Source organism: Sorghum bicolor, chromosome 3 (genome assembly GCF_000003195.3).
Source record: "Sorghum bicolor cultivar BTx623 chromosome 3, Sorghum_bicolor_NCBIv3, whole genome shotgun sequence".
NCBI classification, from domain to species: domain Eukaryota; kingdom Viridiplantae; phylum Streptophyta; class Magnoliopsida; order Poales; family Poaceae; genus Sorghum; species Sorghum bicolor.
Window position 1 is genome coordinate 52,327,306 of NC_012872.2, and position 15,973 is coordinate 52,343,278.

The 15,973-nt window shown below is 41.6% G+C and overlaps 1 protein-coding gene across 3 annotated transcripts; it reads right to left on the minus strand.

Annotated features, from left to right (window-relative positions):
• LOC8078214 (peptidyl-prolyl cis-trans isomerase CYP57) lies at window positions 10,977–15,415 on the minus strand. 3 transcript variants are annotated; one of them, XR_002451503.1, is made up of 11 exons: window positions 15,067–15,415; window positions 14,600–14,778; window positions 14,391–14,489; window positions 14,137–14,240; window positions 13,909–14,053; window positions 13,041–13,257; window positions 12,859–12,916; window positions 12,010–12,214; window positions 11,674–11,847; window positions 11,391–11,581; window positions 10,977–11,262 (listed from the first exon to the last, which is right to left on the minus strand). XR_002451503.1 is itself a non-coding variant. In XM_021457688.1 (10 exons), the coding sequence occupies exons 1-10, from the start codon at window positions 15,284–15,286 to the stop codon at window positions 11,441–11,443; spliced, it is 1,542 nt and encodes a 513-aa protein (XP_021313363.1). In that variant the 5' UTR covers window positions 15,287–15,415; the 3' UTR covers window positions 10,977–11,440. The 3 variants fall into 3 exon arrangements, 1 of the variants encoding a protein (XP_021313363.1); XR_002451502.1 differs by having other exon boundaries at window positions 10,977–11,301; XM_021457688.1 differs by having other exon boundaries at window positions 10,977–11,581.

Sequence of the window (15,973 nt, forward strand, 5' to 3'; positions counted from 1 at the left end):
TATCCCTTTGCAATGCTATTTATAAATTATGTTCAAAGGTGCTAGTTAATAGATTTGAATTTTCTTGGATGAGACTATTTCTGTATAACAAAGTACATTCACAATGTCCTCATTGCATATGAATGCACTCTTATCTGCAGAGAAAGAAAGGGAAATCTAGTGTGTGCCATCAAGGTAGATATGGCAAAGGCGTACAATATTGTAGAGTAGCGTTACTTGCAAGGAATCATGCTTTAACTTGGTTTCTTAGAGAGGTTTGTGTTAACCGTGATGAGGTCTGTTACCACGGTGTCCTTTCCAGTATGGGTGAATGTGCACTTAACAACATCCTTCAAGCCTTTGAGGGGTATTCGACAAGGTGACCCCATTTCCCCATACTTGTTTCTTTTGTGCTCAGAAGGGTGTCTTCTGAAATTGATTGGTCTACTGCATCTTTTGAACGGGGTACATGTTGGTGTCCATACTCATTGGATCTCGTATCTTCTTTTCGTGGATGATTGTATTGTGTTTTCACAAGCATCACAAAGAGGGGCCACTTGTTTACCTAAATACCTACAATAGAGGCTCGGGGCAGCTCGTGAATAAAGACAAGTCATGTTTTTGTTAGCCGAACTGTCAGGATGAGATCAAGGAATAGGTGAGATCGGTGCTACAAATTAATACAGAAGCACTAGCAAAAAAAAATATCCAGGATTGCCTATAGCTATTGGGCAATCTACAAAGGAGGCGTTTGAATATATGCCAACTAGGTAGTAGGTGCATGGAGCAAAAAGGAGGCGAGTTGTGCAGAAAGGGAAATTTTGCTCTGTTAAGATATTTGTAGGTTAAGATATTTGTTCATTAGTTAGTTGGGATTGTTTCCCTGGCGTGTGTTGGTTGTTAACCTTCACATATAACTTGTAACACAAGTAGATAGATATCTTGTATTTCATACTATATATATATATATATATATATATATATATATATATATATATATATATGAGGAGTTGTATCCTGAAGGGATACACGGCTTTCCCAAATTCTTTCATGGTATCTAGAGCCTAAAAAATCCCTGTGGATAGATAGATCCTCATGACAGCTTCCTCCGACGCCATGGCTGCGTTCTCCTTTGGCTTCCTTCCACCGGTGACAGAGAAGCTGACTCGCAGGAACTATGCCATGTGGCTTGGCCAGGTCACGGCCACCCTTCAGGGTGCACAGCTCTAGAGTTTTGTCAAGACGACTGCCAAGCCCCCTCCAGAATTTCTAGATTCTGATGCCGGCGATGTCAAGGGCAAGAAGGCGGAGCCGGAGGTCAACCCAGAGCACGAGAAGTGACTTGCCAGGGACAGTCAAGTTCGCAGTTATCTCTTCTCGTCGCTGTCCAAGGATGTTTTCTCCCAGGTGGCATCATCAACAACTGCTGCTGATCTCTAGACTAAGATCCAGGGACTTCAAGCCTCTTAGTCTCGCGCCCGGATTATGACCACGCGAATGGCACTCGCCACGGCGACCAAGGGGTCGTCCACTGTGGTGGAGTATTTCACCAAGATGAAAGGCCTGGCTGATGAGATGGCATCGGCAGGCAAGAAGTTGGAGGATGATGAGATTGCTGCCTACATCCTCATGGGCCTTGGGGAGGAGTTTGACTCGGTTTCTTCTGCCATCTCAACCCATGTTGAACCAATCTCTCTCTAGGAGCTCCAATCTTAGCTGATCAGTTATGAGCAGCGTCGTGAAATTCGCGATGGCGGCTCCCGTTCATCTGCCAACGTGATCACCAAGGGCAGTCGTGGAGGCAGTGGAAATTTTCGCGGCAAGGGAGGCCGCAACGGCGGAGGCCGCGGGGGACGCGGTGCTTTCAGCCGTGGCAATGGTGGCGGCCGTGGACAGAATACACGAAACTTCTTCGAGGAAGGTGTGTTCTGCCAGCTCTGCGGCAAGGAGGGCCATGGCGCCGTTTGCTGCTTCAAACGTTTCGACGCCAATTACACTGGACCTCCCCAGAAGACCGCAGCCTCAGCTGCACACTCGTACGGGATCGACACCAACTGGTACGTCGACTCAGGAGCCACCGACCACATCACAGGCGATCTGGAGCGCCTGACTGTCCGCGACAGGTATACTGGCGGCGAGCAGATCCATGCGGCAAACGGGACAGGTATGGGAATACAACATGTTGGTCATACTATTTTACATTCCCCTAGTAGTGAGATTCATGTAAAAAAATGTTCTTCATGTCCCTCAAGCTCACAAAAACCTTTAATCTCGTTGCTGATGCTTTGGGGGTCATGTTACATAAGGCAAATAGCAAAGGTCACATCAAAGGGATTTTGGGTGATCTGATTCCAGGGGGTATAACACATATTCAATATGCTGATGATACGGTTATTATGATTGATGGTTCTGATAGATCTATTATCAACCTGAAATTGGTTCTGTATTGCTTTGAGTGGCTCACTGGTCTCAAGATTAACTTCCATAAAAGTGAAGTCTTTGTGTTTGGGGTTGAACAAAGGGAGAGAGAAAGAAAAGCTAACATGCTAAATTGTGTCTTGGGAGATTTACCACTTAAATACTTGGGTATTCCTATTAGTGATAAGCATCTCCATATGAGGGCCTTCTATCCTATTCCTGAGAAGATGATAAGGAGATTAGATCCCTGGAGAGGCAAGCATTTAACTTCTGGGGGTAGACAAATACTGACTAATGCTTGTCTTTCTAGCATTCCTCTTTATTGCATGGGGTTTTATTGGCTGCATGATGGTATCCATAAGAAAATGGATAGTATTAGAGCTAATTTTCTTTGGCAAGGAACTGAGCAGAAATTCAAATACCATATGGCCAAATGGGAAATGGTGAGTAGACCTAAGGATCTGGGGGCCTGGGTATTATTAACACTAGACTCATGAATGATTGTCTACTAGTTAAATGGATTTGGAAGATCTTCCAGGAACCTGATACTCTCTGGTTCAGAATTTTAAAAGCTAAATACTTGGATGGTTGTTCTTTTTTTTCTTCGAAGGTTAAAGGGAGCTCCCAGTTTTGGCAAGGGTTGCATAAAATCAAACATCTTTTTAAATGGGGGGCTGCTTTCAAAGTGGGAAATGGAGATAATTGTAGGTTTTGGGAGGACTGTTGGCTTCTAAATGTACCTTTAAAGATTGCTTATGATGATTTGTATAAGATGGCAAGGGAGCCTTATGTTTCAGTAGCAGATTGTTTTGATGGGGGTGAATGGTTTGTGGACTTTAAGAGACCTTTATCTGTGAGCGAGTTTGGAAACTGGAATATTCTCTTGAACCATCTACAAACTATTCCTTTAAACGATTCCAGGGATTCTGTAAGATGGGAATTAGACCAAAAAGGTCTGTTTAATACCAAATCGCTCTACAGATTTCTATCTAATGGTGGCTTCCCTAATCGGATGGCTGGTTACATTTGGAAGTGCAAAATTCCCTTAAAAATTAAGTTCTTTTTGTGGCAGATGTTTAGCAACAAGCTCCCAGTGGGAGGGAGTCTGATTAAACGAGGTTGGAAAGGCAGTGGAAGATGTATCTTGAGTGATGAGTTAGAGACCGTCGATCATATTTTTTTTCCACTGTTTTTTAGCCCGCCTGTGCTGGAACTTTCTTTGGGAGATCTTTAACTGGGACTTCATGCCGAAGTCGTTGAAATCGTTATCTGAGACTTGGCTATAGGGGAAAGGGCCTTTGCCGAAGAGGTTAATCATGTTCATATTTGCAGGTTTCTCGTGGGCTCTGTGGACTACCAGGAACAAGATGGCAATTGAACACAAGTTCCCAAAGTCGCCTTCTGACATTATGTATCTTGCCTTATCATATCTGCAGAAGTGGGCTGTGCTGTTGAAGGAGGAAGACCGGGAGCGTATGGAAGCAGTCCGTAGGGTGATTATGGACTGGATGAAGATGTTCAAGCCTAATGCAATTCCCATTTCAGATGTTATGGAGATCTAGTGTCCTCTAGTTGGATTAGGCTTGTTATCTTGGTTGTTCTTTCTTGTGGAACCTGTCTTCAGGCGTGTATCGTACTGTTTTGCTTTCTAAAAAGCAGAGGGCTATCCTCTTTTTAAAAAAAAGCTCACAAAAACCTTGTTTCTGTTAATCATCTTACCAAAGATAACAATGTCTTCCTTGAGTTTCATCCAAATCATTTCCTCATTAAGGAACAGGTGACACGGAGAATTCTGTACAGAGGCAGGTGTGAGAGAGGGCTCTATCCTTTTCAATCGCCATCTTCGAATAAGCAGGCGCTTGGTGCCGTCAAGCCGTCTACCTCGCTGTGGCACTCTAGGCTAGGACATGCTTCTACTCGCGTAGTTCAGCAAGTGTTTAGTCGCCATAAACTTCCTTCATTTCATGATTCCAAAAATAATGTAGTGTGTGATGCTTGTCAACTAGGGAAAAGTCATCAGCTGCCATACCCAAAGTCGACAAGTACTTCATCTAGTCCGTTAGACTTGATCTTCTCAGATGTTTGGGGACCTGCCCCAACTTCAGTCGGGCATCATAATTATTATGTGAGCTTTATTGATGATCACTCTAAATTCACTTGGCTTTATCTGTTGCGACATAAATCCGAAGTTTTCCAATGTTTTTGTGATTTCTAGAACTTGGTTGAACGCCAATTTGATCATAAAATTTTGGCCATGCAAATAGATTGGGGGGAGAATACCCTAAACTTGTTCTTTAAACGTGTTGGCATCGCACATCATGTTTCATGTCCCCATGCTCACCAACAAAACGGTTCTGCTGAACGCGAACACTATCACATTGTAGAGATGGCCCTGTCCTTGCTAGCTCATGCATCAATTCCTCTCAAATTTTGGGATGAAGCAGTTTCTACTGCTGTGTTTATTATCAATCGTCTTCCCAGCAAGGTTCTCTATGATAAAACACCGTATGAGTGCCTGTTGGGTAAACAACCTGATTATTCCTTTTTACGGACCTCCGGCTGTGCAGTTTGGCTAAACCTTAGGCTATACAACTCAAGAAAACTTCAGTTTCGCTCCAAGCAGTGCGTGTTCATTGGCTATAGCAATTCCCACAAAGGTTTTAAATGCCTTGATCCAAAGGAAGGGAGAGTATATATATTGCGAGATGTGGTTTTTGATGAAACTGTTTTCCCTTTCTCCTCCCTCCATCCGAATGCTGGAGCTCGGCTTCGGACTGAGATTGTCCTCCTACCTCCATCCTTGCTCGACTCACAAACTAGCCTTGGGAATGCATCACTCTATGATCAGCATGTGTCTTCTCCTGTACCAACTAATCCTGTGCCAAGTTCGCGGTCTTGTGGTGATTGTGTAGGAGCAAATTCTGGTGAAAATAGAGAAGGAACGGTGGAGACTGGGGATCATTTTTATGCCTCCAGTACACGACAACGGAGCCATCGACTCCCATGAAGATCCCCTTGGTGCAGGTCTGCAGGCGGATGGCGGCGCATCATCCTTGGGATATGTACCGGTGGCGGCTCCCTCGTTGCCATCAGGATCCTCGGTGGCCTCGCAGTCCTCCCCGTGTCATGCTCCTAGGGGTCTTCAGCCACAACCTGATCCGGACGCGGGGGGACAGGGATCGTCTGCTCCGTCAAATGTTGTGGCTGAGCATGATCCAGCTCCGGCTACACGTCCAACTACCCGACTTCAGTCAGGCATATCTCAGCCAAAACGTTACACAGATGGGACTGTACGCTGGTGCATGACTGCTTCTACTGCTAAACCCTCAACCTTGACAGAGGCACTCAGTGATCAGAGGTGGAAAACGGCGATGGATGATGAACACCAAGCTCTGATGAAGAACAAGACATGGCATCTTGTACCTCCACCACCAAGAGGGAAGAATGTCATTGGGTGTAAATGGGTGTATAAGATTAAAAGGAAGTCAGATGGAACTATAGATCGGTATAAAGCCCGGCTTGTTGCAAAAGGTTTCAAGCAAAGGTAGGGATAGATTATGAAGACACTTTCAGTCCGGTTGTCAAAGTTGCAACCATTCGGCTCATTTTATCTATTGCTGTGTCTAATGGCTGGTCACTTCGCCAACTTGATGTGCAAAATGCGTTTCTCCATGGAATTCTAGAAGAGGAGGTCTATATGCATCAACCCCCTAGTTTTGTGAACAAGGATCATCCAGAGTTTGTATGTAAATTGGATAAAGTTCTGTATGGCCTTAAACAGGCGCCGCAAGCCTGGTATGGACGGTTGTGTGAGAAGTTGCAGGAACTTGGTTTTGCTCCCTCCAAGGCAGATACTTCTCTTTTTTACTACAGTCGTGGGAAGTATACAGTGTTTGTGCTGGTATATGTGGATGACATCATAGTGGCAAGCTCGTCTACTGAAGCAACAGAAGCTTTGTTGAGAGACTTGCGTCATGAATTTGCACTAAAGGACTTGGGGGAGTTGCATTACTTCCTTGGTATTAAGGTCAATAGAAATCATGAAGGGTTAGTGCTCTCTCAAGAAAGATATGCTCGTGAGATCTTGAAGAGATCAGGTATGGATAAGTCCAAGCCCGTTGACACACCCCTATCAACGACAGAGAAGCTCTCAGTATTACAGATGGGAGAAAGCTCGGTCCAGATGACTCTACACGGTATAGGAGCCTAGTTGGGGCTCTGCAATACCTCACGCTCACTAGACCTGACATCGCCTTCTCTGTTAACAATGTGCCAATATTTGCATTCTCCAACCACGGTCCATTTGAGTGCTGTGAAGAGAATTCTGCGTTTTGTCAAGGGAACTATTAACACTGGGTTAAGGTTCAAACGATCAAGTTCTATGCTGGTTAGTGCGTTCACAGATGCAGATTGGGCAGGATGTGTGGATGACCGACGATCAACAGGTTGTTTTGCTGTCTTTCTTTGTGACAATTTAATCTCATGGACAGCAAGAAAACAAGCAACTGTTTCAAGGTCAAGCACAGAAGCTGAGTAAGCTAATGCCACTGCTGAGATGATGTGGATCAAAAAGTTGTTGGCTGAACTTAAGATTCCACATCCTCCTATGGCGCGGCTGTGGTGTGATAACTTGGGAGTAAAATATTTGTCTGCTAATCCAGTCTTTCATGCTAGAACAAAACATATTGAGATAGATTTTCACTTTGTCCGTGAACAAGTGGCTGCAAAATTGCTTGACATTCTCTTCATTGCTACTGGGAATCAACTAGCAGATGGTTTTACCAAAGCAATTCTGGCTGTGAAGATGCATCATTTTCGACGCAATCTTAACCTTGTGAGTGGCTAAGATTGAGGGGGGATGTTAAGATATTTGTAGGTTAAGATATTTGTTCATTAGTTAGTTGGGATTGTTTCCCTCGCGTGTGTTGGTTGTTAACCTTCACATATAACTTGTAACACAAGTAGATAGATATCTTGAGGTTGTTGTATATATATAGGAAAAAGTCTATATAATCCCCCAAACTATCTAAGGTGGAATACTTCATCCCCCAAAGTATAAAACCGGATATTCTACCCCTGAACTTTCAAAACTGGTCAAATAACCCCCTAAAGTGGTTTTAGAGGGTGATTTTGTCTTTTTCTTTTTTATTTATTTCCGCTGAATCTTTGAAAAATCATAATAAATCACAGAAAAATCATAAAATGAAAAAATTCAATTTTGTTGGACTTCTGATGAGTAGATCTACACAATGAATATATAATATGGTGTACTTTAGTACAAAGTTTTTGTTGTAGATTTAAATCTATTTTTTCTATAATTAAAAAGAATAATTCATATATGTAGTTCCTATGGTTCAATTGTGGTAAATTTTTTATGGTAAGCTCATTATTGTATGCTTGAACTATGGTAAAAGTTTCGTATCCATTGGATCAATTATAATTTAGTTTTAGATTTATTTAGCTTTATTCTTGTTAAATCTATGCTTTATCTATAACTAAGCTATATGTGACCCAATGAGTATGAATTTTTTACCATAGTTCAAGCATACAATAATGAGCCTACCATAAAAATTTTACCATAATTGGACCATAGGAACTACATATATGAATTATTCTAATTAATTACATAAAAACATAGATTTAAAGCTACAGAAAAAATTTTGTACTAAAGTATATCATATTATATATTCACTATGTAGATCTACTCATTAGGAGTCCAACAAAATTAAATTTTTTATTTTATAATTTTTCTGTGATTTATTATGATTTTTCAAAGATTCAACGGAAATAAATAAAAAAGAAAAAGACAAAACCACCCTCTAAAACCACTCGAGAGTGTTATTTGACCGGTTTTGAAAGTTCAGGGGCTAGAATATCCGGTTTTAGGGTTTGGGGGTGAAATATTCCACCCTAAGTAGTTTGGGGGTTTATGTAGACTTTTCCTATATATATATATATATATATATATATATATGAGGAGCTGTATTCTGAAGAGATACACGGCTTTCCCAAATTCTTTCATGCTCAAGTCGGTTGCGCAAGCAGTGCCTACATATCCTATGAGCTATTTTCTAATTCCCAAAGACACTTGCAGGAAAATGGGATTGGTGATTTCTAAATATTGCTGGGGCAGCCGATAATAGACATATGCATTGGTAATGATGGGAGCTGCTGACGCGACCAAAATGTGCCGGAGGATGGGTTTCTGTGATTTAAATTTGTTCAACCTAGCAATGCTCAGCAAAAGGATGGAGACTCACTGATAAGCCGGACTGCTGTGCACAGACTTTCTGCTGGCAACTAGGAAAAAGCATGTGAGCCAGACTTGGCATGCGATCCTTGCTGGTAGAGAGGCGCTGCAATCAGGCTTGCTGATAGAGAGTATCTGGAATGACTGGTGGATCTCAAACCATTTTGGAGGAAAGCTGATCGTTGTGCCAGATAACCCGCAAGTGAACATGGTGGCCGATCTTATTACACCGAGTGGCGGGTGGAATGAAGAACAACTAGTTAAGTAAAGTTTTGTGGATCAAACATGTGTCGATGGAATGTACAGAAGCTAGGTATTTCTGGGATCTAGCAAGAGCAATCACTGGCATCAAAGTGCCACACCTTCAGTGCACAGACTTGGGCACGGGACCTTGTTGATCCAGCAATCTGCTCAGAGAGAGAGGTGGCTGTTATTCTCTGTGGAATTTGGAGCCTGTGGATGTCTAGGAACAAAAGAAGGCATGGAGAGGCGGAAATTCTGGCCGTTGCTTCATCCAGTGAAGAACAACCCGGTGATGACACCACAGCAATGGCAGAAGCCACCGGCTGGTTGGGTAAAATGCAGGGTCTATCGCTTGACTGAAAGTACTGTTCACTAATTTGTTGTGTAGAAAAATATTGCTGAATGGCTTGTGATTCAGCAGATAAACTCAAGCTTGTTGATGCTTCTTTCATGTCGGAGAACTGAACTTGAACGACAGGCATGGTCCTCAGAGGTCATGAAGGCCGGTGGTGTGGCTCTCGCGCGAAGTGGTATGATCACTGCTTGAATGCGTTGGCTGCCAAGGCGATGGCTTGCCGTGACAGGATACAGTATGCGCAGCATAGGGGTGTTCGGTTCTCCCGCTGGAGGCGGACTGTCAAGTGCTGGTCTTGTTATGGGAAAAGTGCAATCTTCAGAATTCTGAAATTGGTCCTTTGCTACAACAGATCAAGGACCTAGGCCGGAGCTTTGTTGATTTTAAACTGTGTTTCTCTAATACTCCCTCCATCCCAAATTGTAAGTCGTTTGACTTTTTTTACTCCAAGTTTGACCACTCGTCTTATTCAAAAAATTTGTGCAAATATAGTCAAATTTAAGTCATTCTTGAAGAACTTTTATTAATAAACCAATACACAACAAAAAAAAAAGTGATATTTTGTACAAAACTTTGAATAAGACGAGTGGTCAAACTTGATATTAAAAAAGTCAAACGACTTACAATTTAAGATGGATTGAGTAGAACTTTGTAATAGGTTATCCCATGAATGTGCTAAATTAGTTTCCTATTCTAGGTCGGTGGAAGAATGTCTATAACACCACCAGCTCTTATATGCCGATTGTAATCATGTTCATGATGAGTACTGAATGAAGCTCCGGTTTGTTCTAAAAAAAATGCAGTTGCAGAAGATTTATTTTTTCCCACAGCATTTGTATGTGTTGATACCCACACGACAGGTCCTCTGTACCAACGTTCTACCTTCGTGATCTCCGTTCGAGACAGTTTAAAATAGCGGGCTATTGAAAATAGGGGCAATTGTTTTTCAGCAGCTATGCAGCTATAGCGGTGCTATAACAACGCTATATGACAGATAATGTTTATATATATATATATATATATATATATATATATATATATATAACACGAGTAATTGATAAAAAAAGACATGGTAAATATGAATTTGATGAATAAAAATATGTTTTCATAAGTCTAGGTAACATTACTAAATACTAATATAGCATTACAATATGGTTCATGAAAGCTTCATTGTCCAAAATACTAAATTAGTTGCAAATGATAATCTAGTCTAAGATGAAGTTTTGAGAGACACACTATAAAGATTTATCATAGCGGCGCTATAGCGCATAATAGCAGTGAAAGTTGTGATAGCGAAAAAAATACAAATATCTTAGCTACAAGCCTATCCAGCTGCTATAGCCCGCTATTTTTTTCTTTGCTTCGGGTAAGACTTATTGATATATATGGCTATGCTTTGTCAGGCGGTGATAGCGAAAAAAATACAAATAGCTTAGCTACAAGCCTATCCAGCAGCTATAGCCCGCTATTTTTTTCTTTGCTTCGGGTAAGACTTATTGATATATATGGCTATGCTTTGTCAGGCGGATTTGGCATTAGTGTACATGCCTGGATGCTCTCACTAAAGCAAAATACAACTAAATCGTTATAAGTAATTATTAATTGTGAAACTCCATGAGACCTCTGGCAGCAAGAATGATGTCACCAACAGTGTCGAGAGCTGCTTATATGAACCTAAACGTAAGCCTAACAAATCTCTCTCCAACCTTGAGGGCTTTTATGAACAAAATAGGGAGGCGAATGACTGCCTATTCGGCTTCTCTTTATAAAAATAAGAAAATTGATACAAAGGCTAGTGTGTCAGCTTCAGCTCCTCAGAGAAACAGACATTACATAGATAGTGATACAGAGAGCTGCTTCCAATAACCGATCTATTGTACAATTGCATTTACAGTTTAAGCAATCATGACAAATGCCAAAAAGGAAAACACTAGTGTACAGACGGTGTCACTCTACCATCAGCTGCCGTGATCTGCATGTGATGCCCGCAGTTTGCAGTCCCAAGACCAAGCCAAAACTGAATCATTTCCAATGTCTTCCAAAGTGTTAATATGCACTGCCATTTTCCAACGTTCAAGGGAAAATACGAGACAGATAATATTATGTTAGCGAGAGCAACTGGAAATGCAAGAGGTGGTTCAGTACCGTCCAGGGTAGGTAAGGAGCATTGACACAATTCGAGTTAAGCTTTCCAATCAGGTGAGAGATCTGCCTGCCCATTCGCGCTCTCTCCGTTTAAGCTTTGCTTGCATCTTGTTGAATTTTTCTTTTCCTTTCTCCAGAAGTGGGTCTACCACTACATAGTCATCTGGATCGTCTTTCCTTGCCATTCCATCCTGTGAAGACCAAGTTTAATGTCATTCCTAATCTTTACAAGATGCATCTATTTCCCTTGTGTGATAAAGGGCAAGAAAGGCTAGCAATCAACCTTGGAAGAACTGGGTAAGAAAGACAGTCGGTTTGTGTGCCACCCTTTGTAGTCATCATCCTCTTCATCTTCCTTTTCCACCTTGTCAGTAGAAGGGTTCTTTTCTTTGACATGATTGGTAGCAAGATTCTTACTGAGGAAAGAAGACTTGAACTTCTGTAACTTCGCTAGAGTCTAACACCAAAAAAAAGGCGTGTAAGAAGCATTGGACACCCCATTTGAGCAACACAAAAGCTAAGAGATCAATTCAATGCCATGACATATAAATCTGCATGACCAATCTCGGCATGAGAAATGTGGAAATTATCATGTTATTTTAAAAAAAAAATCATTTACCTCATCTTCGCGGCCTTGGAGTCGACGTTTTTTCTGTTTTTGCAAATGTCTCCCTTGTTCAGCCGGATTTAGTAGCTGCAAATTAGCATCTGCTTTGGACATCCTCTCCGCACTCGCTTCTGAGCCAGCACCTTTTTTCTTCAAGGATAGTTTTTTAGCCTTTTGTAGCTCATGCTCCTGATCATCGTCCTCATCATTGTCCCTCCTATAAACCAACAACCAGGAATCACTTTAGGAAAAACTGTTACACAAATATCTATAGAATACATGTCTAAAAGTTTACATCATTTCGAACATGCAAATATGCAGGAATTCTCACCATGATAAGATATATTTAACATTTGCTATTAAATGCATGGTAACCCTGCTTTTGACAAGCAATATGTTTATACAGTGCAAAGAAATAGAATCACTTTTCATCACGACAAGATAATGAAGAATGAACAACTGTTTCTTCTTTTTTGAAATAAGAATAAGAAATAATTGCAAGATGAAAAAGAAAGTATAAAAACCATGAGCATGTACATGAATTTTTTGCGTAATAATTGTATATGTAGCTATATACTGGTAACAGTCTTACCAGACAGGTTTTTAGAAATCAAACACTTAACCTTGGATTGTAAAGAAATCAAGAGATTTCAGCAAGGGTCATATAGAAAAAACAAAATGATGCAGGGTGTTTCATCAGATCCAGGTAACTAATTGATCAGCGCTATATAACAGCTACTTACAAGTTTGAAATGAATGTGTTTCTATCATTACCTATTTTGTGTGCGTGTGTGTTGGGGTTGGGAGAGGGGGAGCATGATAATATGGGGAGAATGTATGTTCCAAAGAGGACAAGCATACCTATGTTGGATATTGGACCTGTGGTCTGATAGTTCCTTATCCTTATGGTGTGGTTTATCTGTTCCAAAGAGGGCAGTAGCTTTTTAATCAAGATCAATGAGTACTAAAGGATTGCATCTGATTTTCTAATTTCAGGACAACCACAATTCTAATAGAAACTTGAAACTTGAACAAAATGCTACCTGCTCTGGAGGGTTCACGAGGGACATCACCAAGCTCTCTACGTTTTTTAAGGATTTGTGAGCGCATCCTGTTGTCAAAATCCTCTTCATTCTCGTCTTCAGGATAATCATCAGACACTGGATCATGATGTTGCTCTCTTGATTCAACTTTCTTTGAGATCAAAGCATCCCTGACAGATTGAACAGTATCCTTTTTCTGCTCCTCTTGCTCCTTGGACTGCAAAGATGGGAATAAGCACAATGCTATTTAGATTTGGCAGAGCATAACAAGTTACAGAAGCAGGTAACACTATAATTGCAAAACCTGACAAGACAAGAGACAAAAGATGCAGATCACACCCTAAACTAAGTAAAAGGATGTCTGCTGCTGCCCACAAGAAAGACATTCAGGAAACAGGACTTAAGTACTAAAAGTGCATAACAAAGTAACCACACCGATGTAGCAGAGACTGCAAAGTTCCAGACAGCCTAGCTGCCACCTGGATAAGTTGTCCTGTTATTTTCAAAACATGGTATATTCACTAGCTAAATATTTGTTCATATGATGAACATTTTTTATCACAAGTGACAAAAAATACCAGCTGACTAGAGTAAAAGATACATATAAAATCCTAATTCCTAAACCAACCCAATACTAGAGGCCTTAAAATTAATGAGCAGAGCAAAGATGACTTGTAAAAACAAGCAGAAAACAAAGGGAAGATGGTATGTGTACTGATGTGGCAGAGAGCACCATTCTAGATAGCATAGTTGCCAACTGGATAGGGTATTGTCTTCTTGTTTTCAGCATGGCATGTTCACCAGCAAAAGTTTGCTTAATAGTTAATATGATGCTGACCATTTTTTCGATCACAAGTGATAAACTCACCAACTGTACATCCTCTGGTTCCCCTTTAAGAAAGCGAGGATCATCCAACACATCATGAATACTTTTTATTTTGGCCTGAACAGAGGCAGCTGCCTCATTCTCCTCCTCTTCTACTTCATCACCAAAAGAGAGGACGTTAAGTTGCCTGAAAGATTAACAGTTTGGGTCAAAACTAATCCAACAGGCATTGCACAGTCATCCAAGAACAGTGTGGAGGAAACTACTTACTTAACTGCCTTCTTCTTAGGTTTCACCTCAGTATCAGCCTTGGCAACAGACTCAGCCTTCTTAAGTTGCCTCGGAACAATATCCTCAAATGGGTCCCAGAGAACCTACAGAAACAGAAAAAAGCAACCAGAAGGGTAAATTAGTTGGCATTGACAAGTGATGGATAAACTATAAGGTAGGTTATATATCACCCAAACAAAGTAACTACCATAATTTTGAAATAAATACAAAATATGACAGTTGAGAATAGACACCTCGACTGAAAGAATTTTCTGCGGGTACACAGGTCGATCATCCTTATCAGTCTCCACGTCAGCCAAGGAAAGAAGGTTGAAAATAGAATCACCAGTAACCTGCAGAAAACATGTAGCCAACCATGATAACTCCAAAGGAGCAACACAATGTAAATGTACTAAGACATGCGCTGGAAGAAGCTCTTGAGTCTTGAGCTAAGGCACATTACCTTCCCAAAGATGGTGTTCTTCTTATCAAGCCAATCACAGCGGTCAAGGGTGATAAAGAACTGGCTTCCGTTAGAATGAGGTGTGCCAGCATTGGCACAAGCCACTAAACCTCTGTGGTTAAACCTCAGCCGCGAGTGGAACTCATCAGCAAATGGCGCCCCATAGATGCTCTCACCCCCTACAGGAGTGAAACCAGAAGGATGATGTCATCAGCTCCAAATCGAAGCACCTCAGCCCCCTCCCGCCCACACCCACAACAAAACGCCACAACCTTATTTACCAAAACAATCAGGTAATGTTACCCAGGCACGAATGCATAGAATTCGAGATATTAGTAAATAGTAATTCGATCGAAATCTATGAATCAATTCAGTAGACATCAACATCACGACGTGGAATCAGAAACCCTAGATAGGTACAGGTAGGTATGCTCAAGGGCGAGCGGGACGGTCGGTCGGGTTCATACCAGTGCCGGAGCCGGTGGGGTCGCCGCCCTGAACGAGGAAGTCCTTGATGACGCGGTGGAAGATGGTGCCGTCGTAGTAGCCCTCGAGGCAGAGCTGCACGAAGTTGCGCGCCGCCTTGGGGGCCTCCTTGGGCCACAGCTCGATGTCGAGCGGACCAGCCGTCGTCTGCACCACCACCTTCCCCTTCGTCGGGGGCTCAAGCACGTACACCGACGACATCCTGCCTCCCTCCTTTCGCCGCCGCCGCCGCCTCGACGCTCTAGCTCGCGCGCGTGCTCTGCTCCCTCCCCTTTGGTACGGCCTAGGCGTCGGTCGGGGTCGGGGCTCAGGCGGGGCGGGGCGGTTCGTCTGGTTCGAGGTTGGGTTACAGGCTCATCGGGTCAGCCGGCTCCACGCTGCTTTCCGTTAAAAAAACAAAAACTTTTTAAGATTCCTGTCACATCCGAATATTGTTACATATACATAAAGTATTAAATATAAATAAAAATAAAAACTGATTAATATTAAATCGCGAAATGAATCTTTTAAGTCTAGTTACTTTATAATTAAAAAATATTTATCAAATAAAAACGAACATGTTACAGTGTTAAAATCCAAAAACTTTTTAAATCTAAACAAGACGTTGATTCTTTCATCGATGGCTAATGAAAGAATATAGAAAGAGAGAGGTTTTTTGTGTCATTGATTTGTTATTTTGAAAAATTCTTGCTTGTTCAATCATATCAAATTTCATACCAAAATATTGAAGAATCTTAACTCACTTTTCTATACACCACAATGTTATAAACCCGATTTGCTCTTTGTGCATGGTTAGACATATTTATGATTGTCTAGATCATAATTTGGTAGGTCGTTTCACAAAATGGATGTTTTTTAGCTATTATAAGCTAAAAATATTTGAAACCA

Coding starts and splice junctions, on each gene's coding strand:
- LOC8078214 (XM_021457688.1), bottom strand. CDS start 15,286: ATGTCGTCGGTGTACGTGCTTGAGCCCCCGACGAAGGGGAAGGTGGTG. Junction 11,848..12,009: donor TCCAAGGCCGCGAAGATGAG/GTAAATGATTTT, acceptor TTTTGGTGTTAG/ACTCTAGCGAAGTTACAGAA. Junction 11,582..11,673: donor TCTTACCCAGTTCTTCCAAG/GTTGATTGCTAG, acceptor TGGTCTTCACAG/GATGGAATGGCAAGGAAAGA.